Here is a 26,182-nt window from a genome sequence, read left to right as displayed (position 1 = left end):
CCTTTCGGTATTTAGAGGATTTATTAGAATGGTGTGTGGATGGATTTCTTGCTGACAGAGGACGTGAGCTGATAAACATGAGCAGCCTGTGCTGCGAGGAGTGTCCTCGAGCCCACCTCGGAGGCAGGAACTAAGGCGATGAAGCAAACCCCCACGTCCAGCCGCAAGGGGACAGGATCTGCTGGCCGCAGGAGGCTGACCCCACAAAGGTTTGTTTAAGCTTTAACCTATCTGTGCCTTACACGTAACCTTAAGCCTATCTGTGCCTTCCAAACGTACCAATCTTAACTAAGCTAGCTGAATACACCTCTTCCAAGCTAGCACATAAGATGCTGTATCACTGCAATAAAGGGACCATGACTTTAACCACGTTGGTATGGCATCGTGACTCTGGCTGCCTTCCCACTGACAACGGTGGGCAGAGACTTCCTGATAAGGCCTGATATGACAGGACAAGTGTACAGGGTTAACCCTCCAGGGGGAGTGACCTTGAACCTGACCCTAGGTGGTCTTGATGCCTCGCCAGGGGTGAGTCTGAACACCACCAGGTGATGGTTAGCTCACTGCCCCTTCCTGTCTAAAGACCCATAAAAGCAGGGGGACTCCCTGTTCTCTCTCTCTCTGTGCTCCCTGCCTCCCTGCTTACCAGCATCACCATTCCTGTTCCTGGTGCTCTTTGTTTTACCATGTGGCCATCACCCACGAGGTGGACAAAGCCATCACCATCGAAATCTGGTTGTATCTACACATTTTGTATTTGCTTTCCCTTCCCTATACCTTTGTAACTTCCCCACCTCAGATACCTTTTTCATTTATGGTTAATTTTTTTCTTCTTTTTAACTTCTAAATCGAGTGAGATTTGTTTATTTGGCTGTGCCTACCTTTTCCTCTCTCCACATCTAATTCCTTTCTTTTGGGAAAGAAAGGGGAAGAGGGAAGGACACTCTAGAAATTGTTAATTGGTTCTATCAAATTTATTTGAGTCTCTGGGAATTTAAATTAGAACCAAGACAACAAGGGACAATAGTTTTAAGCTACAGGAGTGTAGATTCAGAATCACAGAATCACAGAATTAACCAGGTTGGAAGAGACCTCCAAGCTCATCCAGTCCAACCTAGCACCCAGCCCTAGCCAGTCAACCAGACCATGGCACTAAGTGCCTCATCCAATCTCTTCTTGAGCACCTCCAGGGATGGTGCCTCCACCACCTCCCTGGGCAGCCCATTCCAATGCCAATCACTCTCTCTGACAACAACTTCCTCCTAACATCCAGCCAAGATCTCCCCTGGCACAACTTGAGACTGTGCCCCCTTGTTCTGTTGCTGGTTGTCTGGGAGAAGAGATCAACCCCACCTGGCTACAACCTCCCTTCAGGTAGTTGCACACAGCAATGAGGTCTGCCCTGAGCCTCCTCTTCTGCAGGCTGCACACCCCCAGCTCCCTCAGCCTCTCCTCATAGGGTTTGTGTTCCAGGCCCCTCACCAGCTTCATTGCCCTTCTCTGGACACCTTCCAGCACCTCAGCATCTCTCTTGAATTGAGGAGCCCAGAACTGGACACAGTACTCACGGTGTGGCCTGAGCAGTGCTGAGTACAGGGGCAGGATAACCTCCCCTGTCCTGCTGGCCACACTGTTCCTGATGCAGGCCAGGATGCCATTGGCTCTCTTGGCCACCTGGGCACACTGCTGCCTCATCTTCAGCTTACTGTCTATCAGTAGTCTCAGGACCCTTTCTTCTTGGCTGCTCTCCAGCCACTCTGTCCCCAGCCTGTAGTGCTGCTTGGGGTTGTTGTGGCCAAAGTGCAGAACCCTGCACTTGGCCTTGTTCAATCTCATCCTGTTGGCCTCTGCCCACCCATCCAGCCTGGCCAGGTCCCTCTGCAGGGCTCTCCTACCTTCCAACAGCTCCACACCTGCTCCTAGCTTGGTGTCATCTGCAAACTTACTGATGCTAGACTCAATCCCCTGGTCCTGATCATCAACAAAGTTGTTGGACAGACACTGTTAATATTTGCTATAGCACTAACTTTGTGGTTTAAATCTTAAATAGTTTATCACTAAAGACTGATCATTCCAAGTCTGCAGATGCCATGCATCAGGGACATGTGACAAAAAAAAAGTTTTTGGTCTTCCTTTGAAAGAGGCAGAAAAGAAAGGGAAGTTACTTGTGTTCAAAGCCAGCTGTCAAAAGTTAGACATGTTGTGTGCACATTAATACAGACTCTTTGCTTCTGCACCTCCACACTATTTTTGTCACATAAGCTATGCATCATTTATGCAAAGAATACATAGAGAAAGCAGCACAATTAAGAATGCATGAGCCTGTAAAGCTGCCATCTTTTGGCTTTGAGCTTTAAACTTTTATTGCTTAATTTACATTCATTTCCTAGTTCAGTTCCTAACAGTGCATCTCACAGGTCTATCCTGAAAAGACAAAGACTCTAACAGATACCACTGAGCAGCTTCCTGACTTCAAAAATGAGGAAACAGCAGTTTATGAAAGGGTCTCTTTTCTTTAGTTCTCTGTAATGGTAGGGAACTGGGCTTGGTGAAGAAGAAAGGTCACTCCCATTTCTGTGTTCCTGAGATATTAATTTAGCTTAAGGTTAGAATCACAGAATCAATCAGGGTTGGAAGGGACCACAAGGATCATCTAGTTCCAACCCTACTGCCATGCCGAGGGACACCCTACCCTAGAGCAGGCTGGTCACAGCCTCATCCACCTGTGCATGAAAGAAGGCTGTTGACATCTCTTACCAGCCATATTGCAGGCAGCCCCCAAAAAAGCTGGAACATCACAAAAGGAGCTGCACCTCTCCCACACAAATCACCTTGGAAATTCTGGAAGGACGGATCCAGGTTATTCGAGCGCTTTCTTTAACCAGCATTGTGGAAAGGAGAGGACAGCTCTTATACCTGATAAACTGCAGCATCCACTTTCTGCTTAATCCTGTGATCCACAGCACTGTTTTAAAGCCTTGGGAGAGGGACTGCCATTTGCAGTTTGCAAGAGTATGAATGCTAAGTATCATAGAATCATAGAATCAACCAGGTTGGAAGAGACCTCCAAGCTCAGCCAGTCCAACCTAGCACCCAGCCCTGCCCAATCAACTAGACCATGGCACTAAGTGACTCATAGAATCAACCAGGTTGGAAGAGACCTCCAAGATCATTCAGTCCAACCTATCACCCAGGCTTTTCTTGAGCACCTCAAGGGACAGCGACTCCACCACCTCCCTGGGCAGCCCATTCCAATGCCAATCACTCTCTCTGCCAACAACTTCCTCCTAACATCAAGCCCATAATTCCCCTGGCACAACTTGAGACTATGTCCCCTTCTTCTGTTGCTGGTTGTCTGGGAGAAGAGATCAACCCCACCTGGCTACAACCTTCCTTCAGGTAGCTGTAGACAGCAACAAGGTCACTCCTGAGCCTCCTCTTCTGCAGGCTGCACACCCCCAGCTCCCTCAGCCTCTCCTCACAGGGCTCTGCTCCAGGCCCCTCACCAGCTTTGTTGCCCTTCTCTGGACACCTTCCAGCACCTCAACATCTCTCTTGAATTGAGGAGCCCAGAACTGGACACAGCACTCAAGGTGTGGCCTGTATAGTGCTGAGTACAGGGGCAGAAGAACCTCCCTTGTCCTGCTGGCCACACTGCTCCTGATGCAGGCCAGGACTTAAGTACTTAATAAATAAGCTAAGAGTAAGAGACTAGATTCATCTTCTACCTTGCACGCAGTAGAATTTCTATGTAGGTCCTCTAGTCTTTGCTTCAGGTGGCTGTGCCTGAACACTTCACTGCAGACTTAACCTTCTCCTGCAAGAGATGCAGAGAGGAAGACTGAAAGAAGAGGGGCAGGCACTTCTTGAAACAATCTCTGAATGATAAACTGTCACTTATTGGCGTGATCATCCCTGTGTCATCACCCAACAGCTTCTGTAAACACTTATTAACATGCCAATTTGTCCTGTGGTAAGTAAGAATACTGCCTTGACTTCTCATTTCTTTTCTCAGACGACTTTGGCCCCAGTCCTCCAAACACACAGCTCGTGGCTGTGAGCTCTGTCACAGCCCTTTTAAAGAGCAGCTTTCACAGGCAGAGTGAAAAGGCTGCTCAGATGGGTCAGCAGCACCAACTGGTAAACAAAGTGAAGCACTGCGAGTTTACCTTAGCGTTTCAATAAAGAGGGCGTTTGAAAGTAGCCTTACTGTTTGTCAAGCGCTGGTGAAGCTGTACACGACTGCACCAATGGTGACACTGAGCTCTTTCATGGGCAGGAGGAACACTGCCGCTGTGCCACCTGAGGACAGAGCGCAGGGCGCTGCGGGCGGCTGCGGGGCTCGGGGCGGTTCCGCGGACGGGAGGTCGCTACGCGCTCCACCGGGCCCTAAGTGCGCCAAACGCGCGGCGCACGGGGAGGCGGCAGCGCCGCTGGGACACACCGGCGCAGAGCTGGGCACACCCGGGGCAAGGCCCCCGGGAGAAAGGAGAAACTGGCAGCGCCCGCGGCTCCGCTGCCGCGCAGCGCCGCGCCCCACGGAGGGAGGGAGAGAAGGCGGCCCGACCCTGCCCTGCCCCGGGGGCGGAGGGTCGCGGGAGCCTCTGCCTCCTCCTCCGGCACCGGAGCACACAGGAGGAGGCGGCATCCGGAGGAGCGGCTCCGCCAACCCAGCCCTGCCATCGCCCGGAGATGCCGCCCGCTGGCCCGCGGTGCCCACTGCTGCTGCTGCTGCTGCTGCTGCTGCTGCTGCTGCTGCTGCTGGCGGCGGCGCGCACGGCGGCCCCTCCGCACAGGTACCGCGCCTCTCGCCGCGCCCGCGCAGCGCTGCCGCTTCTCCTCCCTCCCTCTCTCTCCCTCCCTCCCTCCCCTCTCTCTGCAACAGCGGTAGCGTCCGCGCCTCCGACCATTCCCGCTGCTGCCGGCAGCCCCCGAGGGCTCTACTGGCCGTCCCCGCGTCCAAAAGGAGCACAGTCAGGGCCTCCGAGCACGGAAACAGGGCACTGCGAGAGCAGCTCCTGGTACTAATGTGGTAATAACAACCTTATGGTATGATGTACCATACTACAAGTAATACATCGTGTAACATAACACAACACAACACAGCGTGGCATAATATTGCCAAGACCTAAACCCCAGCAGGGCATCCACTCACCCTCCTGTCGTCAGCGGGCGTGCTGCGGCTTTGCACATGGAGTTTTCAGGGCTTCCCGCATGTGCCTACAGCATGGGTGTAGCAGCGAGCTGCTCTCTGGCCTTTTACGGCACTGAAGGTTCACACTTGAAAACTCAGGATGTATGATTTGTCCCCAGACCAGGGCAGCAGGACTTGTGCTCATGGTGGATTGTGTTCCCGTGGTGCAGAAAAGCAGCTTTCTCCGTTGAAATACCTATTTTCAGAGGCAGAAATAGCATAGGAAGCAATTGGATGCTATTTTTTACTACTGTACTGTTTGAACTACAATGATAGATAGTATAAGAAGTCATTACTAAGGACTTAATAGTTGGGTGTTTTTTTTTCACTTTAATGCCAATTTGCAATGATGTATCACACCACCACCCCTTCCATCTTATGAATTAAATAAACCAAGGCAGAAAGATAACCCAGAGTTGCAGTTCATTTCCTCTACACCTAAACTGGCCTGTTAAGTTGCATGTTCTAATAGTGAAGTAATGTAAGTAAATAAAAGTTTAAAGCTAGCAATGTTTAAGTATTTAAGATACCTTTTAAGTGTAAGACAGACTATGCCTTTTTACTGTTACACAAAGAATTAATTATATAGATTGCAAAGCTAAGCACTACTTTTTTGTTCCTGTTCTTCTCAGGCCTACCTTTGCATGTGGAGGAGTTGTATCTGGAGAGTCAGGGTTTATTGGGAGCGAAGGATTTCCTGGAGTCTACCCTCCAAACAGCAAATGTACATGGAAAATCACAGTAAGAGTTTTTAATATAACAAAAATAAGTGCTGAAAGCAATGAAGAGACATTTGTCACTAATGCCAGGGTTTTATATGGGATAAAAGTATGTGCCATAATGAACTCAGTAACTCGGAGAAGCTCAACTTTCTGGGGCTCTTTAGGGATGCAGTAATATGATACCAGTGTCTGAAATGGAACTGACTTTGCCTAATGTCAGCAATTTTTCATTGACTTCATAGGCACACTGCTAATTGCTGTAAATTAATTCAGTTGCAAGCAAACATCTATCACAGTATCACAGTATCATCAGGGTTGGAAGAGACCTCACAGATCATCAAGTCCTACCCTTCTGCTCACTGCAGAAAGCAGTAGTTAGATCAGATGGGGGTTTAGATAATGAAAAGCAAGTTTCATTGTCAAGAAGACACAGAAAATTGTTTCATAGAATTCATAGAATCAACCAGGTTGGAAAAGAACTCCAAGACCATCCAGTCCAACCCATCCCCCAGCCCTATCCAGTCAACCAGACCATGGCACTAAGTGCCTCATCCAGTTTCAAACACAATCTTTAGGCTTGTAGTGTCCCAATAGCAGCATTCTGCCATCCAGGACATCCAGAGTATGTCTTAGAGCAAGCTGACAAAGCAGGAGGAAAGATGTTGTGCTGAAGGAGGATTTGGTTTAGTCAGGGACTTGTCAGTGTGAAACTAGTGGTTGGACTTGATGATCTTGAAGGTCTTTTCCAATCTAAGAAATTCTGTGAAAGCATCCTTGCATTTATAAATGACCATGCAGATGGTATGATTGATATTTTAATGCTGAAGTAAGACTGCAGGGCAGAGACATCGTATTCATGGACAGCAAATGCTGTTAAACAGCTAGGACTTCAGTGCTAGGAGTGCCCTTATCCACAGACACATAGAAAGGGATTTGAATGAATGATTACTTTTCCTGACATCTGTACAAGTTAAGCCCTCCAAAATTGCCCACTACATTTCCTCTCCATTTTTTTGAGGCAGAGTTCACTAAGAACTTCTGAGACATTCAGAATGTGGATTTTACAGGGGGGGGAAAGACCATTAAATAAAAAATTACTCTGTGTGTTAACAGAATCACTAAAGACAGCCTCAGTTCAAAGGCTGCATTGCAGGCTAGCTGTTGGCAGCAGAATAGGTTGTCACAGGAGAATTGTCTCCTGCTACTATAGAGATGCTGACACTGATCTGTTTCCAGTGCTCTGTTAAAATTACTCTCGTGCCAAATGAGTGATGTAATTTAAATTGTTGTATTTGGAGGATACCTGTGGAGCTGCAACAGTTGCTTTCTGCACTTTTGTGTTGTACTATTATAAGGGCTGAGTTGGAGGTTACCTTTAATATATGACTGCTGGAGGTTGCCTTTATTCTGTGACTGATGTTATCCAGAAGAGTATTAAGTGAAAGACAGGCTACCCTCATGAACTTGCTTCTCACTACTGAGGGGCTCAGATTACAGCAATGAGCTTATAATGTGAAGGGCAGGTGGAAATTGCATGTGGGATCATACACACATGCATTAAATAAAGGGGCAAACCCCAGGCCTCCAGTGAGTTTACCACTATCACTTAGTATTAGATGTTGCCAAGAGAGCCAATGGCATCCTGGCCTGCATCAGGAGCAGTGTGGCCAGCAGGACAAGGGAGGTTATTCTGCCCCTGTACTCAACACTGCTCAGGCCACACCTTGAGTACTGTGTCCAGTTCTGGGCCCCTCAATTCAAGACAGATGTTGATATGCTGGAATCTGTCCAGAGAAGGGCAACAAAGCTGGTGAGGGGCCTGGAGCACAGCCCTGTGAGGAGAGGTTAAGGGAGCTGGGGGTGTGCAGCCTGCAGCAGAGGAGGCTCAGGGGTGAGCTCATTGCTGTCTACAACTACCTGAAGGGAGGATGTAGCCAGGTGGGGTTGGTCTCTTCTGCCAGGCAACCAGCAACAGAAGAAGGGGACGCAGTCTCAAGTTGTGCTGGGGCAGGTCTAGGCTGGATGTTAGGAGGAAGTTGTTGTCAGAGAGAGTGATTGGCATTGGAATGGGCCGCCCAGGGAGGTGGTGGAGTCACCATCCCTGGAGGTGTTGAAGAAAAGCCTGGCTGAGGCACTTAGTGCCATGGTCTGCATGACTGGATAGGGCTGGGTGCTAGGTTGGACTGGATGATCTTGGAGGTCTCTTCCAACCTGGCTGATTCTATGTTCAAAAGTTCAAAACTGAATCTGGAGGGAAAGAGTAAATTTGACTATAGCAGCATTAAGTTTTTACAATTAAAAAAAAAGAATTTGGATTACAAATGGAGGCAGCACTGAATGATGCCATGGATCTGCCCCTTGTAATTTGTTGGGAGCAGAGGAAGAAAAGAACTATTGATTGTATTCAAAACCCCCATACAGAGTGGGTTCATGGCACACTTAATGTGGCCGTTGCCAACGAGACGAGAGCACCCAGGTTAGCCTGGACATTGCCACAGCTTTGTGGTAACACTTTTCCACAGAGCTGTGTCTGCACATAAGCTTTATTTAGTAACCATGAGGGGAGCTTGATGGGTTCCTATACTTCATGATGATCCTGCCCCCCACTTTTTTGTTGTGCTGCTATTTACTCCTGCTCTTCAGCTGCTGCATACCTATTCTCTGTAGTTTGTCCAAAGCCAGAGAAGGGCTGCACTGTTGTAGTACTCCAGGCTTTCTTGTGCCCACACCTTGTTTAACTCTCATTAGACAATATTCTTCACTGAGCCAAGCTGATTTCTGCTCCCCCCCCAATCAACTGTGCAAAGTATTCTGTCTTTGGGATGTGCAGGAAAGATATGGCACTAGAAAGCTTAGACTAAGCCTATGCATTCTTTAAAGAGAGGAAGATGTATCAGACAGAAGGAAAGGGGTACACCAAAGGGTCTGGTTAGCCTGCATTTAAACAACAAAATCCTTTCAGCAGATACTGCTGAGGTTCAGGAGGGCTTATAGTAGCTCTCACCCGAGCGAGAAAGCTAGCTACAACACTGGGAGGAAATACATCATAGTCACTGTTAGGCTTCCTCATTTAGCACCTGATCTTAGAAGCTGCCTAAGACTTTTTGCCTGCCCATTTTAGCCAAGGGCTGTGAACGTCTTTCTGAGAGCCATGTCTAATGCAGGATCTGACAAGGCTGTAAGAATGGAAGAGACATTGATTCACTTTGCATTTGGGTGACAAGAAGCATGAAGCTGTTGTTTTTTGAACTACAGGGTTTCATAATCTATAGAAGAGATCCACAGAAAGGCAGAATGACAACTAATTCACTCTTTAAAAGAAAATAGGCCTAGAAGATGTTACAGGTAATACAGATAAAGCAATGTAACATTCAGGTATCAGGTGAAAAGTTCTTCAGCATGAGAGAGGTGAGAGCCTGGAATGGGTTGCCCCAGGGAGGTGGTTGAGCCCACATCCCTGGTGGTGTTTAAGGCCAGGCTGTGTCCAGCCTGCTCTAGGGTAGGGTGTCCCTGCCCATGGCAGAGGGGGTTGGAACTGGCTGCTCCTTGTGGTCCCTTCCAACCCTGACTGATTCTATGACTATGAAATCTTTCCAACTCATTTGCTAAAGCTAGAAGAGTCTCTCTAACTCAATTAAGCTCCTGTTATTTCAAGAGTCTGGGACTTAATTCAGCTGGTTAAAGAAAAGAGCTTCTCTATTCTAAAAGTTCTGAGAAGTGTTCAGCACATGCCTGTAGTTATGTTACAACCTTGGCAGACTACCCAGCAGCTTGTAGCTGGCTTTGCTAAGGAGCAATTTGTACAGCTATTTCATTTCCTATAGTAATGTATATAGCTCTATCTGAAATATGCCAGATACATTTACTTTTAATACTCTGTAATCCTTTTTGGCCATCACCTCATATAAATGTGTCCCATAGCCCAAGAGTCCAGACTGCTGCCCTGTGCTTTTCTGGCAGGCTGTATAGTTCCCCCATAAAGCTCTTAACAACTTCAAGGGCAGTAAAAACACTGATGATGGTCAGAGTTCTGTAAGGTTATGTGTTTATAGGTTCAGGAGCTCTGTTTGCACAGATTTGCTGACAATAAGCAAGATGTGAAAGTTTTACTTATCAGGGGAGCTGGGGATCTGCTGTAGGGAAGTGAAGTATTTTAAGTCATTTTCTCAGTGTTTCAAGCATTCATTTTCCCATATGATTGTGAAAATGCCCCTCCAATAGAGAGCAGGTCCTTATGCATGGTTGTATGGCCATAAAGAGAAGAGATAATGTATTTAGAATCATAGAATCAGTCAGGGTTGGAAGGGACCACAAGGAGCAGCCAGTTCCAACCCCACTGCCATGCCCAGGGACACCCTACCCTAGAGCAGGCTGCACACAGCCTCAGCCAGCCTGGCCTCAAACACCTCTAGGGATGGGGCCTCAGCCACCTCCCTGGGCAACCCATTCCAGCCTCTCACCACTCTCATGCTCAACAACTTCCTCCTTACCTCCAGCCTGATTCTCCCCACCTCCAGCTTTGCTCCATTCCCCTCAGTCCTTTCACTCCCTGAGAGCCTAAAAAGTCCCTTTCCAGCTTTTTCTAGGCCACCTTCAAGTACTAGAAGACCACAAGAAGGTCACCTCAGAGCCTCCTCTTCTCCAGACTGCACAGCCCCAACTCTTTCAGTCTGTGCTCACAGCAGAGCTGCTGCAGCCCTCTGAGCATCCTCCTGGCCCTGCTCTGGACACACTTCAGCATCTCCACATCATTCTTGTCACAGGGGCTCCAGAACTGGATGCAGTACTCCAGGTGGGGTCTCAGCAGAGCACAGCAGAGGGGGAGAATCACCTCCCTGGCCCTGCTGGCCACACTTCTGCTGCAGCCCAGGCTCTGCTTGGCTTTCTGGGCTGCAAGTGCACACTGCTGGCTCCTGTTGAGCCTCTCATCCAGCAGCACCCCCAAGTCCCTCTCCTCAGGGAGAGCAAGCTAATGTCATCATCTTTTTTTTCTAATTGTTACTTTATGGCTGGAGAGGATGAAGCTAGGGAACAAGTGACTAGGCATGAACTCTGGCTCTGCCAAGGATGTAACTACAAATAATTTCGACATTCATTCTCAGTAGAGAGAAATAATACATTTGGCTTGCTTGCAGCTAATGTGTTTTTCAAGTGCATTTCTATGGCAAAACATAAAATCAGCATTTCAGTGTTAAATATATAACAAAATACACTGAGCCACGTGTGATAGGGGTTGTTGATACTTAAAGAGTTTTTCCTCATCAAAAGATTATCTTCAAAGCAAATATTATAAAGCAAATTATTTTGGAAAGTATGACTGTGTGGGAATCCTCCCTAGAAAGTGAGAGACACAGCAATGAAGTTCCAACCCCCCTGCCATAGGCAGGAACACCTCCCACTAGAACAGGTTGCTCAAGGCTTCATCCATCCTGGTCTTGAACACCTCCAGGGAGCAGCCACAAACTCCCTGGGCAACCTGTGCCACTGTCTCACCACCCTCACTGCAAAGAACCCTTTCCTAATATCTACTTTGAACCTCCCCTCTGCCAGTTCAAACCCATTGCCCCTCGTCCTGTCATTACAAGACCTTGTCAATAGTCCCTCCCCAGCCTTCCTGTAGGCTCCCTTCAGATACTGGAAGGCCACTCTAAGGTCTCCTCAAAGCCTTCTCTTCTCCAGGCTGCAGAGCCCCAACTCTTGTAGCCTGTCCCCAAATCTGAGCTGCTGCAGCCCTCTGAGCATCTTCGTGGCCTTCCTCTGGACTGCCTCCAACAGTTCCATGTCCTTGTGCTGGGGGCTCCAGAACTGCACCCAGGACTCCAGGTGGGGTCTGAGGAGAGCAGAGCCAAGGGGCAGAATCCCCTCCCTTGCCCTGCTGCCCACACTGCTCTTGCTGCAGCCCAGCATACAGTAGTTGCTGTCTGGGCAGCACTCACACTGCAGGCTCATGTTGAGCTTTTCATCACCCCAGACCCTCGGGGCCTTTTCCTCGGAGCTGCTCTCTGCCATTCCCCACCCAGCCTGGAGTTATGCTTGGGATTGCATTGACCCAGGTGCAGGACCTTACACTTGGCCTTGTTGAATGTATGAGGTTGGCCTGGGCACACCTCTCCAGCCTGTGCAGGTCTCTCTGGATGCATCTCTGCCTTCTAGCAAGTCAACTGTGCTACACAGATCGGTGTCATCTGCAAACTTGCTGAGGGTGCACTTAATTTCTCTGTCCACATCACTGACAAAAAAAGGATGTTGGTAGTCTACACAGATGATTGTTAGAAAAAGTCCCCCTAAAAAGTCAGGGAGTACAATTTTCCTTTAGCTTGCAATAGGAGTAAGGCATCCTTCATTTAAGTTTAGCATCACAAAATCATAGGATCAGCCAGGTTGGAAGAAACCTCCAAGCTCATCCAGTCCAACTTATGGCCCAGCCCTCTCCAATCAACGAGACCATGGCACTAAGTGCCTCATCCTAATGTCTAATCCTAAAGTTCATAAAGTTTAAATAAGAAGGGAAGCAGAGGGCAAGTGTGAGTCAGGCACCCTCTGTGTGACAAGGAGAGGCAGAAGCTAAAGTGCCTCTGTTGTTGAAAGATACCAGATGGATGAACAAACCAGAAAAATAAGGCACACCCTGCTGGGAAAGCAAAGAATCTTAGTATCTTCCTTTGAACCCTTCCTCTTTTAATTATTTTTTTATACTTAAGGGTTGCAGTTCCTTCCAATTGCTCCTCTGAGGCATCCTATCATCCTACTGCATCAGGCTCAAAACGTGGCTCAAAGTAAACAATACTGAGTCATGCTGGTCTTTGCTTTCTCCCTTGTGTTTCTCATGAAGCAATATTTTAAATGTCCTAGGATAAACATTGTCAGGCTTGGGCACATCAGTTTTCAAATGGGATGAGATTTAACAAGGCCAAGTGCAGGGTTCTGCACTTTGGCCACAACAACCCCAAGCAATGCTACAGGCTGGGGACAGAGTGGCTGAGAGCAGCCAGGAGGAGAGGGACCTGGGGGTACTGATAGATAGTAGCTGAAGATGAGGCAGCAGTGTGCCCAGGTGGCCAAGAGAGCCAATGGCATCCTGGCCTGCATCAGGAACAGTGTGGCCAGCAGGACAAGGGAGGTTATTCTGCCCCTGTACTCAGCACTACTCAGGCCACACCTTGAGTGTTGTGTCCAGTTCTGGGCCCCTCAATTCAAGAGAGATGTTGAGGTGCTGGAATCTGTCCAGAGAAGGGTCACAGAGCTGGTGAGGGGCCTGGAGCAGAGCCCTGTGAGGAGAGGCTGAGGGAGCTGGGGGGGCGGGGATTATCCTGGAGAAGAAGAGCCTCAGGGCAGAGCTCATTGCTATCTACAACTACCTGAAGGGAGGCTGTAGCCAGGTGGGGTTGGTCTCTTCTGCCAGGCAACCAGCAACAGAACAAGGGGGCAGAGTCTCAAGTTGTGACAGGAGAAGTACAGGCTGGATGTTAGGAGAAAGTTGTTGGCAGAGAGAGTGATTGGCATTGGAATGGGCTGTCCAGGGAGGTGGTGGAGTCACCAACACTGGAGGTGTTGAAGACAAGACTGGATGAGGCACTTGGTGCCATGGTCTGGTTGACTGGCTAGGGCTTGGTGCTAGGTTGGTCTGAATGATCTTGGAGGTCTCTTCCAACCTGGATGATTCTATGATTCTATGGTTTTACCAAAGTGCCTCTATCTAGGGTGGGAGTCCTTGGCAGCAGCTTCTGTTACAAATTATGCAAAAGTAATTATCTGTATTAATTTTGATATCCAGGTAAAGTTTGTTAATAACTATGAGAACTGTTTATTAACATTGAATCTCACCAGAAGAATCATAGAATCATAGAATCAACCAGTGAATGGTTAGCTTGTGGTTTGGAGGTTTTTTCCCCCACTTGTTATAGAATCATAGAATCAACCAGGTTGGAAGAGACCTCCAAGATCATTCAGACCAACCTATCCCCCAGCCCTAGCCAGTCAACTAGACCATGGCACTAAGTGCTCATTTGGCTGCTTTGCCAGCCTCCTTTCCCTCCTGAGTGCAGGTCAGTCCCACATCCTGCTTATCAGTGTCCCTCTTGGGGCAGCATGAGAAAGCAGAATATCTGAGTGCCTTGAAACCATTCTGAGCATAGCAGCACTGTTTCAGTGTGCTGATGGAACAAGGCTGTCAGTGAGCACCCATCTGCTTTACTGAGAAATGGTCACTTGGCTAAATCTCAATGCATTTCTACAAGGGCAGCAAAAAGACTTTCTATTGCTCCAGAACCAGACACTTCTCACATTTCAACTTCCTCCTTCAAACTTTGGAAGGGAGTATGTGTCTTCAAAGAAGCAATTCAAGCTGAGAAAGTAGGGGAAAATCTCATAACAATTTAACAGTATTGAGCAACTTCTGCTCATCTTTTAGAAACAGTGGAAGGAAAAGGGGGAAGTTCTTAAAGATAGGTAAGTTGGAGTAAAGCACAAGAAACTATAACAGAAAACATTAGGAAAACCTGTAGGAGAGTTGGACAATCTTAACTACAGGCTTAACAGCTCAGTCTGTTTTAAAACATGGCAACCTTGAAAAGTAACCCCAAGTGGATCCTGTTGCACCTGCCTTACAAACTTAGGAATAATGAGCATTCCACCCCAAAAGAGTTCTTTTACACACTTGCTTCTGGAGAAAGGATGCTTTGGTTTAACTGCTTCAGTCCAACTTTATCTGACCAACTTTGCAGCCAGCATTTCTGACCTGATTTGTTCAGGCATACAGAGTTTGCAGCATAACCATAAAGAACAGATCTTCTGGCAGGACCTACCAAATTCCTTGTAGCTCTTTTTCTGTTAAAATGACCATGTCTTAATGCTTCTTAGTGATTCAGAAGAGAAGTGAACACAATAGTACAGTTATAAGAGCAATGATTCAAGAAGCCATGCTACTTTCACGGAATAGCTTACAATCACAGAATCAGCCAGGTTGGAAGAGACCTCCAAGCTCATCCAGTCCAACCTAGCACCCAGCCCTAGACAATCAACCAGACCATGGCACTAAGTGCCTCAGCCAGGCTTTGTTTCAACACCTCCAGTGATGATGACTCCACTACCTCCCTGGGCAGTCCATTCCAATGCCAGTCACTCTCTCTGACAAGAATTTCCTCTTAACATCCAGCCTAGACCTCCTCTGGCACAACTTGAGACTGTGTCACCTTATTCTGTTGCTGCTTGCCTGGCAGAAGAGACCAACCCCACCTGGCTACAGCCTTTCTTCAGGTGGTTGTAGAAGGCGAGACTAGAGAGATGCAGCCCAGAGCCCGGACAGAGAGCAACTCCTTTATCTATTTTTGGATTCTTGCTGTTATACCTCTCAGCAAGCCTATGAGTAAAGTAGACAACACCACTGTTTCCCTTTCACAGCCTGCAACCTAGTTCTTCTCACCAAAACATTCTAGCTAGCTTCAAACTAGCACACTTGTTCCATTTTTTAAAACTATATAAATCTCATCCTCATGATCATATATTGTCTGCAGAAAGGAAGAGAAACATGCTCAGCTAAACTGGGGAGTGATGGCATATCATCAGCTATAGGAGCCTAGATAGATGATACTGTGAATGAAGAATATGACAATGGCAGCAGAGATGGCCAGAGGTTTGCTTTCATGATTTGTTCAATATGATTTTAAAAATCATATATGGTTTGGGAGTTACCTGCCCCCCACACTCTCATGAAATCACCCAGACTAGACTCAGCAGCTGGCTGGAAGTTAAGGAATGAAGCTTTACATTCACAGCTTAGCACAATATACAAGCAGTCGTTTACAATATTTACAGCTATAGACAGAAATAGACAAGTTAAAAGTAATACAGAAACACAACAGCCCTCCCAGAAACAAGAGTCCCCAGGAGGGGCTCCTGTGCTAGTTTGAAGCTAGCTGGGTTATTTTGGTGAGAAGAATTAGATTATATATCACAAATATATACAGCTATATACAGAAATATACAAGTTAAAGGTAATACAGAAAAGCAGTAGCCCTCCCAGAGTTCCCAAGAGGAGCTCCCAACCACTCTTCCACCTTCTTTCCACCTCTCTGCCTTACCCCAGAGTTTGCCTTAAGTTCATGGTGAGTCTGGAGGATCAGCACTTAGAAGCAGAAGGGGTTGGAAGCAGAAGGGTTAGTTACACAGAAGAAGCTCAGGGAGAAAAGCACAGGCTCTGACTCCAGTAGAGACTCTCACACTCTCTCTTTCACACATCTACATTTGTCTTCTTGTTTTTATACATCTCAGCAAGCCTATGAGTGAAATAAACATCACCATTGTTTTCTTTTCACAGCTTATCATCTGATTTTCCTCACTAAACTATTCCAATTTGTCTCAAACCAGCACACCACTCTGCCTGGCATTTAATTGACCAAAAGAAGTGAAATGAACTTACCTGGCGATAAGTGAAAATAGCCATGCAAGTAATGGGATTGGATCTCTGTGTAGTGCCAGTCATGCTGCATGACACCTCTCTGCTTCCTTTCTTCCCTTCTTTCTCTCTCTGCAGGTCCCAGAAGGAAAAGTGGTGGTTCTTTCCTTTAGATATTTAGACCTGGAAAGTGACAACTTGTGTCGATATGATTTTGTGGATATATACAACGGCCATGCCAATGGACAACGCATTGGCAGGTTCTGTGGTACTGTGAAACCAGGTGCCCTTGTGTCCAACAGCAATACAATGTTGGTGCAGATGACTTCAGATGCTAATACTGCTGGAAGTGGATTCATTGCAAAGTTCTCTGCAGCAGAACCACATGAAAGAGGTAATTAACAGTTAACATACATGCTGAAGAAAAACACAACTGCACAACTCTATGGAGAGTCACACCTTGAGTACTGTGTCCAGTTCTGGGGCCCTCAATTCAAAAGAGATGTTGAGGTGCTGGAATGTGTCCAGAGAAGGGCAACAAGGCTGGTGAGGGGCCTGGAACACAAACCCTATGAGGAGAGGCTGAGGGAGCTGGGGGTGTGCAGCCTGCAGAAGAGGAGGCTCAGAGGTGACCTCATTACTGTTTACAACTACCTGAAGGGAGGTTGTAGCCAGGTGGGGTTGGTGTCTTCTGCCAGGCAACCAGCAAGACACAGTCTCAAGTTGTGGCAGGGTAGGTCTAGGCTGGATGTGAGGAGGAAGTTGTTGGCAGAGAGAGTGATTGGCATTAGAATGGGCTGCCCAGGGAGGTGGTGGAGGCACTGTACCTGGAGGTGTTCAGGAAAAGCCTGGCTGAGGCACTTAGTGCCATGGTCTGCATGACTGGATAGGGCTGGGTGCTAGGTTGGACTGGATGATCTTGGAGGTCTCTTCCAACCTGATTGATTCTATGATTCTATGAAAGTTTAAGATGTGAAGCCAGAGATATTAGGGATTGTGCTATTAGATGTATTCATTTGCTTAGCAAATAGCAGCTTTTAATGTTTACCCACCATAGTTAACCAAAGTAGTAAAAGAAGAGGGCTAACTGTTGTAAGAGCTGCAGATGAACTGTGCCTAGTAGCAATATGGCACTGACTAGTCAGTAAAATAGCAGATGAAATTCAGTAGAGGTAAATGCTGCAAATGAGGGGAAAAGACTGCACTTTCTGTGCAGTGCAATGTGCTCTGAATTTACTGTTAACTGCTTACAAATGAGATCTTAAGTTTAAAACAGGCAATTTAAAGAAACAATAGTTAAGCATCTGTGATGGTTTGGGAGTTACCCACCCCCCTACTCTCATGAAATCACCCAGACTAAACACATCTGGCTGAAGGTTAAGGAATGAAGCTTTATATTTACAGCTTAGCACAATATACAAGCAGATATTTGCAACCTATACAGCTATAGACAGAAATAGACAAGTTAAAAGTAATCCAGAAACACAACAGCCCTCCCAGAAACCAGAGTCCCCAGGAGGAGCTCCCAACCACCCTTCCACCTTCTTCCAACCCCTCTACCTTAACCTAGAGTTTGCCTTACCTGCAAGGTGAGGTTGGAGGATCAGCCAGAGGGCTTAGAAAGCAGAACACAGAAGCAGCCCAGGGCACCCCCTGCGACAGACAGACAGACATGCACTGACTTTCACGCTCTGTCTTATCTATGTTTTGTGTTCTTGTTTTTATACATCTCAGCAAGCCTATGAGTGAAGTAGACATCACCATTATTTCCTTTTCACAGCCTGTAATCTTATTTTTCTCTCTAAAACATTCCAGTTAGCTTCAAACTAGCACAGCATCAATCCAGGCATCGGAGAAGAAGAAACCTAACATGTTTTATTTGGAAAAGGAATAAAGACCAACCCACAACAAAAAATTGTGACACCATAACCTAGCTACATCTTCAATGCCATGTGCCCTTCTGATGTTCCTATCTCAGGACAGGATATAACAGAAAAGGTCAAGAGGAGTATAGAAGAGGGCTCTAATGCTATGACCAGCATGGAGAAATCAAATGGAGACCACAGTTGCTGTCTCTTCTTATATAGAAACTACACAAGCAAGTGGCTGCAAAGGAAAGCAGGGAGGAATTTTTCTCATTGAGCTGTGAAGTGAGGAAGTATTTTGCCAGGGGACATGGTGGGTTGTCAGTTTCTACACTGGTTTAAAAACAATTAGAAAATCATATGAAAGAAAGTCTTCTAAGTTATTAAACATGAAAGTATTGGAAAGAAGATGAATTGCAAGAGGTTGTGAGATTACAGAGAGGTGGTATTGCCCCACTGAGAGGCTGCTTTTCAGGGCTTTTGCTATTAGCATGATACCAGGCTATTGTAATCATAGAATCAACCAGGTTGGAAGAGACCTCAAGGTCATCCAGTCCAACCTAATACCCAGCCCTAACCAATCAACTAGACCATGGCACCGAGTGCCTCATCCAGTCTTTTTTTCAACACCTCCAGGGATGGTGCCTCCAACACCTCCCTGGGCAGCCCATTCCAATGCCAATCACTCTCTCTGACAACAACTTCCTCCTAACATCCAGCCTAGACCTCCCCTGGCACAACTTGAGACTGTGTCCCCTTCTTCTGTTGCTGGTTGCCTGGGAGAAGAGGCCAACCCCACCTGGCTACAGCCTCCCTTCAGGTAGTTGTAGACAGCAGTGAGGTCACCCCTGAGCCTCCTCTTTTCCAGGCAGGGAGCTGGGCATATGCAGAGCAGGTGATGAGTAATTTATTAGTCTTTCCAGATATACTGAATGAGTGTGATGTGGAAGAGTTAATTTCATAAAGAAGATTCATAACTGTATTATAAATAAGGTTGCATACCTGTTGTAGGGCTATAATTTGTGGGTGTAGGAGATACAAAGAATCATCTCCATTGTGGGCTCTCCACAGGCTGCAGTTCCATTGGGAATGCTCAGAAGCCCCAGCACAACACCCCCACGGGAGGCTCTTTTTCCCAGAGGTGCCATCAGCTGAGTAGAAAGGTTCAGCCATGTCTTGTGGTGGACCTGGGTCAGAGGTGGCCAAACCTGGCTGAGACCAGCCGTGTTCGCCCCATTGAGGCTCCTGCCATAAAGCGAGTGCAAGACCTGTGTTACCTGAATGCCTGTTGCCCTTTGGTCAGCATGGTGTACTTGTACTGTACTTGCAGGAGCTCAGTACTGTGGAGGACGCCTGGAGAAGCCATCAGGATCCTTCCAAACACCCAACTGGCCGGAGCGAGACTACCCAGCAGGAGTCACTTGCTCCTGGCATATCGTCGCCCCAAAGAACCAGGTAAGGCACTACCATTGCCACACCAGCACAGCACAGTTCCACTGCCTGCTAGGACTGACACCTGGTCAGCAGCCTGCTCACACAACACTCTGCCTGTGTTGCACCAAAATAGTGAAACTGCTGTCTGGCTGAAAGGAAACACTGGGTGTGTGCAAGGTGTGCAGGCACACCTGTGCTCCAGCCATGCCCACCTTCCTGTCATCTGTTACCTGGCATACTCCTGTGCTTTCTCAACATCATATGTCCTCTGCTGTGCACCAGTACATGCCCCAAAGTTAACCTTTTGTAAAGCATCTGTGACTGGTAAGGCTTTTAGAACAGATTTAATTTTTTTTAAAGATCCTTCTGTTAATTACAAACCAATGAGCTTTGGGCAGCTGATTACCTCAGGACCAAATATGATGATAGCTGTCATGGTAGGCCTAAGGCTTATCCAAGTCCTGGCTTGCTCAGGCATGGTTTTCTGCTCTCCCCCCACTTCTACTGTGGGGTGAAGCAACCATGGGAAATAGGACAAAGAACCTGGAGCCGCTGAGTCTAAGGACTTTGGCTTGTCTAGACATGCTCCCCTGCTCCCCCTCCTTATGTGCAGGGAGAAGCAGCCACAGGAAAGGAAAACAAAAGCCCTGGCTTCACCTGATATGGTCAAGCTTGGCAAAGTGCCATTCTGATTGACTAATCTGTGTTCAAAGGCCCATTAGTCTCAGGCTGTATTGATGAAAAGGGATGAGCAGGTAGCATGTGTGGTGCTGCTGCTGCTGCTGCCTCATTGCATCCTGCACTGCCTGGGAACTCCACTGCCTCGAGTTCACCAGGAACAGGCTCTAAATGCCTGCAGGCAATCAGCCTGCACAGCCAGCCTGACACTGTTCCCAGACTGCACATGGCACTGCAGCCTGCCTGCCCCTCTGCAAGGCTTCTGCTGAATGGGGAATCAAGAGGAGCCAGGTCAGAGACTGTGCTATAGAGTCCCAGCTTCCTGAGAAAAGAGCCTGGGAAACTCCAAAGCCTCTAACAGCTCTGAGACCACTGACAGCAACCCCTGCACCTGCTTTGAGTACTGTCTGATACTATTTTGTGAGTAAATACTTAAAGCCTCTTGTAGTTCACTAATTGCCTTCTGCCATAAGTAGAAAGAAGCTTCCTGCATCCATCTAGTGGATAAGCAGTATAATTAACCACAGGCAGTATCATTAACTGCAGGAACCTTCTCTTCCAGTGTAATGTTTGCATTTGCCACTTTAAGAAATAAGTGCTGTAGCTTTGCTTGTTTCCTATGTGCATAAATTTCCAAACCATGGCTTTTGAACCTTGTGAATAAGTTTTCAGGTGAGATTTAATCTTAATAAACAGTTTGCATAGTTATTAACAATCTTTGCCTGCAGATCAAATTGATACAGGTTATTAATTTTACATCATTCATAACAGTATCCAGTGTTAGGTTTAAGTCTAACAACACCTGTAGCACTACTGATGGATTTTGCAGTTTGTGGTTGAGGTACCCAGGCAGAGGTGATTTAACTTATTAAAAGGAGAAATTTTGTTGTGCTTAAAGTACAGGAAATGTGTTCAGATGTGTCCTGCACAGGTATTTTCATAAATGTTGGGTCATTTTGTATTTTTAAGGCTCCACCTTCTAACACACTTGCTTAGTTAGGCAGATGCCATCAAAGCATATGCTACCATTTCATGAAGACCTGAAGAATTGTGATGGCAGACCAAGAAGGCTTATTTGCCACACATGGAAAACACAAGTGTGTTCCCTGTGCTGTAGGGACAATCTCAATCCTAGCTTCACATTTTCTGGTTGTTGCTGAGCCATCTGCTCTGTATCTTGGCAAGAGGTCTACAGCAACTGAATGTTTTGGTTGCCAAGTATGTTTGATAGGTTGCTTTTTACAACCATGTCCAGCTTTTTAAATTCTTCTGTATGTAAAGGCAACTTTTCTCTTAATCTTCTGCTCCTGACCATAACCTTCCAAATAAAACAGCTCCCCCAGATAAATGTGTTCTTCAGATCTTTCATACTTTTTTTAGAGAGATGTTGAGGTGCTGGAATGTGTCCAGAGAAGGGCAACAAAGCTGGTGAGGGGCCTGGAACACAAACCCTATGAGGAGAGGCTGAGGGAGCTGGGGGTGTGCAGCCTGCAGAAGAGGAGGCTCAGGGGTGACCTCATTGCTGTCTACAACTACCTGAAGGGAGGCTGTAGCCAGGCGGGGTTGGTCTCTTCTGCCAGGCAACCAGCAAGAGAACAAGGGGACACAGTCTCAGGTTGTGCCAGGGGAGGTCTAGGCTGGATGTTAGGAGGAAGTTGTTGTCAGAGAGAGTGATTGGCATTGGAATGGGCTGCCCAGGGAGGTGGTGGAGTCACCATCCCTGGAGGTGTTGAAGAGAAGCCTGGATGAGGCACTTAGTGCCATGGTCTGGTTGATTGGATAGGGCTGGGTGCTAGGTTGGACTGGATGATCTTGGAGGTCTCTTCCAACCTGGTTGATTCTATGATTCTATGATTCTGTGATTTCTACCAAGGTATTTTCTCCCTTGAACTGAAGCAGTATGTAAGCTTAGTCATTCCTGTTCTCCAATCCACATTCCTTGCTTGCTAGATAGAGGTCATTTAACAATCCTATAGATAGGTAGTAGTCATTTTTAAAGCCTTGCCTGTGAACTGCAGATTACTCCACTTCTTTCTAAATATCTGTATGTAAACCTAAAGCTTTTTTCTAAGCTTGTGGAGAAGCTTTCTAAAAGGCAGCATGAGCATGAAAATAAAGGCATTACATCCTGTGCCCTTTGAAGGTCTCATTCCATCAGTCTACAGGTTTCTGACTGTGTCATTTTTGCTGACTGTGACAGTGGTTGTCTGCATGCAAATGAGGCAGAATTTGGACAGTGACAAAAGTAATTGTTGAGGGAGTACTGAACAAGCATCTCTCTACAAGTGCATGTGAAAAGATGTTCATTTTTCCACTTGCTGAAGTTTAGGTGCTCTGTTTTCCTTCCTCAAGCATGCAAGCAATGAAACAAGGCACTGTTTGGCTTCTAACACAGATCAGTAATGACTTTGTCTGTTGAAGAAGATGGAGGAGCTTCTCAGGATGGTGAAGAGCTACTATTCTATCATGAAACATGTCTTTCTTAGTGTGAAATGCACTAATGAACAATAGTAAAGGAGCTGTTGTGGCCTGCTATGAATAAGATATATCATTTCTGCTCCCGGTTGCATTACTTCTTTCTGTACCACTTTTCTTGATCAGAAGCATATTAGTCAGATGAGTACTTCCATTTAAAGGGCATTTTTTCATCATGGTTTTTGAAACAGGCCTGTTACTCATCTCTGAAACAGAGCCCTCCTCTGTTACTCATATTTTATGGGAAACATGATGCATCTGAATAGTGCAAAACATATCCAGGCAAAACTAAGACTGGTGATAAGTTATCATTACTGGGAATATTACTGTGGCAGTGAATCAAGCAGTGTGTGCAATGCACAGATGACTTCTTCTTACAAGATGATTCATATTTTATGGGAAATATGATGCAACTGAATAGTGCAACACATATCCAGGCAAAACTAAGACAGGTGATAAGTTATCATTACTGTGAATATAGAGCAAGATCATTTTTACTATGGCAGTAAATGGAACAGTGTGTGCAATGTGCAGATGACTCCTTCTTACAGTTCGGAAAGATTTAACAGCACCTTTCTTTCACACAGAGCTTTAAAGAGAAATCCTGCCTATTTACAGACAGCCCAATGCAGTGTTGACATTCAAGCCTCATTGGTGCTATATATGGGAAGGTGATTTAAATGCTTTTGTGCTACAGAGAAGCAACCTAAATGCATATATTACGTCTGTTTCAGCCGTGCAGTCATGCTGTGGTTTCCTTCCTTGCTATACACAACTGACAGAATTATACTGCAGGGCTTCATTTCAGAGAAGCAAACTCCACTTCTGATTTCTTGGCTAATGTTTATCTTTTTTTAAGTGGAAAAGTAAAGAAAATGCAAGTCATATTTAAGGTAATAGCATTAGTACTGGAAATACCAGAGATACATGAGTTCCCACATATGGCTTGTAAAACCTTGGCATCTGTGGAAATCATGTATGGAAACAATTCCCCTAACTACTTACTTTCTCTTGGGTTTAGTCTATTTGCTAATTTGGAGCACAGCTGGAGGTGGGGAGATTCAAACTCGATGTGAGGAGGAAGGTGTTGAGCATGAGAATGGGGAGAGGCTGGAATGGGTTGCCCAGGAAGATGGTTGAGGCCCCCTATGGCTAGAGGTGTTTAAGGCCAGGCTGGCTGAGGCTGTGTGCAGCCTGATCTAGGGTAGGGTGTCCCTGCCCGTGGCAGGGGGTTTGGAACTAGATGATCCTTGTGGTCCCTTCCAACCCTGATGGATTCTGTGATTCTATGATTCTAATTTTCTCTCTGTTAATATTTTTGTTTCTGACCTTTTTATTTCTGCATCAAGCAAACGCAGCATTGGCAACCATAGTGATTCAAATCCTGCTCTGAATGAAGTCAGAGAAATGGCTCTGAACCAACTTTGCCCTTGGTTTAGCACATCTTGAATGATACAGTGGCCATAAAAGCCTTTTCCTTGTTACTCAGACTTCTCACAGTTATTTTAAAAGCAATTTAGCACCTAACACCTACTACTCTGTTTTCATTCTGTGATAAACATTTAATCAGCATGTGTTTGAGAACGAAATGTTTCATAGAATGTTAGAGTCATATGTGGAACTATTTTTTTTCTTCTTTTTGAGAGAAAGCACACAGATTAAAATGCTTTATTCCACAACTAAATGGACTGACTTTAAGGACTTTTCCTTTATGGAAATCAATTGGTATTTCATATGAATTCACAGGCTCACAGGATGTTAGGGGTTGGAAGGGACCCAAGGAGATCATCAAGTCCAACCTCCCTGCCAGAGCAGGACAATGCTATCTAACACAGATTACAGAGGAACACATCCAGACAGGCCTTGAAAGGCTCCAGAGAAGGAGACTCCACAACCTCTCTGGGGATCCTGTTCACTGATCTGTGACCCTTACAGTAAAGAAGTTCCCCCTTGTGTTGAGGCAGAATCTCTTTTGCTGCAACTTACACCCATTGCTCCTCGTCCTATCCCAGGGAGCAGTGCCTGTCCCCCTTGCTCCTGGCAGCCTTCAGATACTTATGAACATTTATCAAATCCCCTCTAAGTCTTCTCCAGACCAAAAAGTCCCAAGTCTCTCAGCCTCTCCTCATCAGCCATGTCCAGTCCCCTCATCATCCTCGCAGACCTCTGCAGGATCCTCTCTAGTAGATCCCTGTCCCTCTTCAACTGGGGAGCCCAAAACTGAACACAGTATTCAGGATGAGGTCTCACCAGGGCAGAGTAGAGGGGGAGGAGAACCTCCCTTGATCTGCTGGACACACTCTTCCTAATACACCCCAGGATCCCATTGGCCTTCTTGGCCACAAGGGCACATTGCTGTGCCATGGGGAACTTGTTAGCCACCAGCACTCTCAGGTCCCTCTCCACAGGGCTGCTTTCCAGCAGAGCACCTCCCAGCCTGTACTGGTGCAGTTTATTATTCCTCCCCAAGTGCAGGACTCTGCACTTGCCCTTACTGAACTTCATTTGGTTCCTCTGTGCCCAGCTCTCAATCTGTCCAGGTCTCCCAGCTTGGTGTTGTCAGCAAACTTGCTGAGCAGACACTCTGTGCCCTCATCAGTGCCATTGACGAAGATGTTGAAGTGGTCTCCTACTCTAAGAAGCACTAACAAATCCTACATATCAACAATCCTAATGAGTTATTTACACTTTCCCTGCAGCTGATAGAGCTAAAGTTTGAGAAGTTTGATGTGGAGAGAGACAACTACTGCAGATATGATTACGTGGCAGTATTTAATGGTGGGGAAATCAATGATGCCAAAAGGATTGGAAAGTACTGTGGAGACAGTCCACCAGCGTAAGTAACTTCCCTCAATTACAGACCTCACCACCACTGTGTGTCATCTTGCTCAGAGTTCTCTGCTAGGCTTCTGAAAGACTTTCATTAGTTTTTAAATGAAAACCCACATTTTGTACCTCCAGTTGAGGTCCTACATGCTCAAAGGTTTGGTTGTTTGGAAGAACTCTGCTCATGAGCTCTGTTTAGACTTGCAGGGAAGCAGCAGCAGTTAAAACTGCACCTCAAAAGCACTTTGTATTCTCCTCTCTCTTTGCAGAGATTCTTTTACCCCTGATTTTTTCTTCCTCTTTCCAAAAACTGTGGCATTCATTGAAAAAGTTGTGTTAGTGCCTAGTAGTGAATATTGAGATAAGTCTGTGGAAAGCTCAGAAGAAATGCTGCTTTGGCTAGTAGGCTAATAGTAGTCTTTACATGAAGTCTTACCACACTCTACATCCAGAGGCAGTTAGTGTCACAGAAAGTAGTACACAGTTTATGAAATGAAAATCAATACAGTGAATGATTCTCATTCATAGCATTCATTGTGGCCTTTCAGTATTTGAAAGGGGCCTACAAAGAAGCTGGGGAAGGACTTTTTAGGTG

At 46.4% G+C, this 26,182-nt stretch overlaps 1 protein-coding gene and 1 long non-coding RNA gene across 3 annotated transcripts in view; one reads left to right on the top strand and one right to left on the bottom strand.

Moving 5' to 3' along the window:
• LOC135180285 (uncharacterized) overlaps positions 1 to 5,366 on the bottom strand; it is a 28,417-nt gene extending 23,051 nt beyond the window's left edge. The window contains exon 1 of one of the 2 annotated variants that reach the window (XR_010304362.1): positions 5,156 to 5,366. This is a non-coding gene — a long non-coding RNA (uncharacterized LOC135180285). Of the gene's footprint in view, positions 1 to 3,728; positions 3,818 to 5,155 lie in introns of those variants that run through there. The other variant, XR_010304361.1, reaches the window with a different exon arrangement.
• PCOLCE2 (procollagen C-endopeptidase enhancer 2) overlaps positions 4,584 to 26,182 on the top strand; it is a 31,609-nt gene continuing 10,010 nt past the window's right edge. Inside the window, exons 1-5 of the mRNA XM_064152658.1 lie at positions 4,584 to 4,796; positions 5,827 to 5,935; positions 16,448 to 16,703; positions 19,505 to 19,629; positions 25,461 to 25,597. Of these exons, the coding sequence (XP_064008728.1) occupies positions 4,693 to 4,796; positions 5,827 to 5,935; positions 16,448 to 16,703; positions 19,505 to 19,629; positions 25,461 to 25,597 (731 nt within the window). The 5' untranslated portion in view covers positions 4,584 to 4,692. The remainder of the gene's footprint in view (positions 4,797 to 5,826; positions 5,936 to 16,447; positions 16,704 to 19,504; positions 19,630 to 25,460; positions 25,598 to 26,182) is intronic.

Source organism: Pogoniulus pusillus, chromosome 13, assembly GCF_015220805.1.
Source record: "Pogoniulus pusillus isolate bPogPus1 chromosome 13, bPogPus1.pri, whole genome shotgun sequence".
Lineage (NCBI taxonomy): Eukaryota > Metazoa > Chordata > Aves > Piciformes > Lybiidae > Pogoniulus > Pogoniulus pusillus.
The sequence above is the reverse complement of the archived record's forward strand: the minus strand, read 5'-3'. Positions and strand labels throughout refer to the sequence as shown.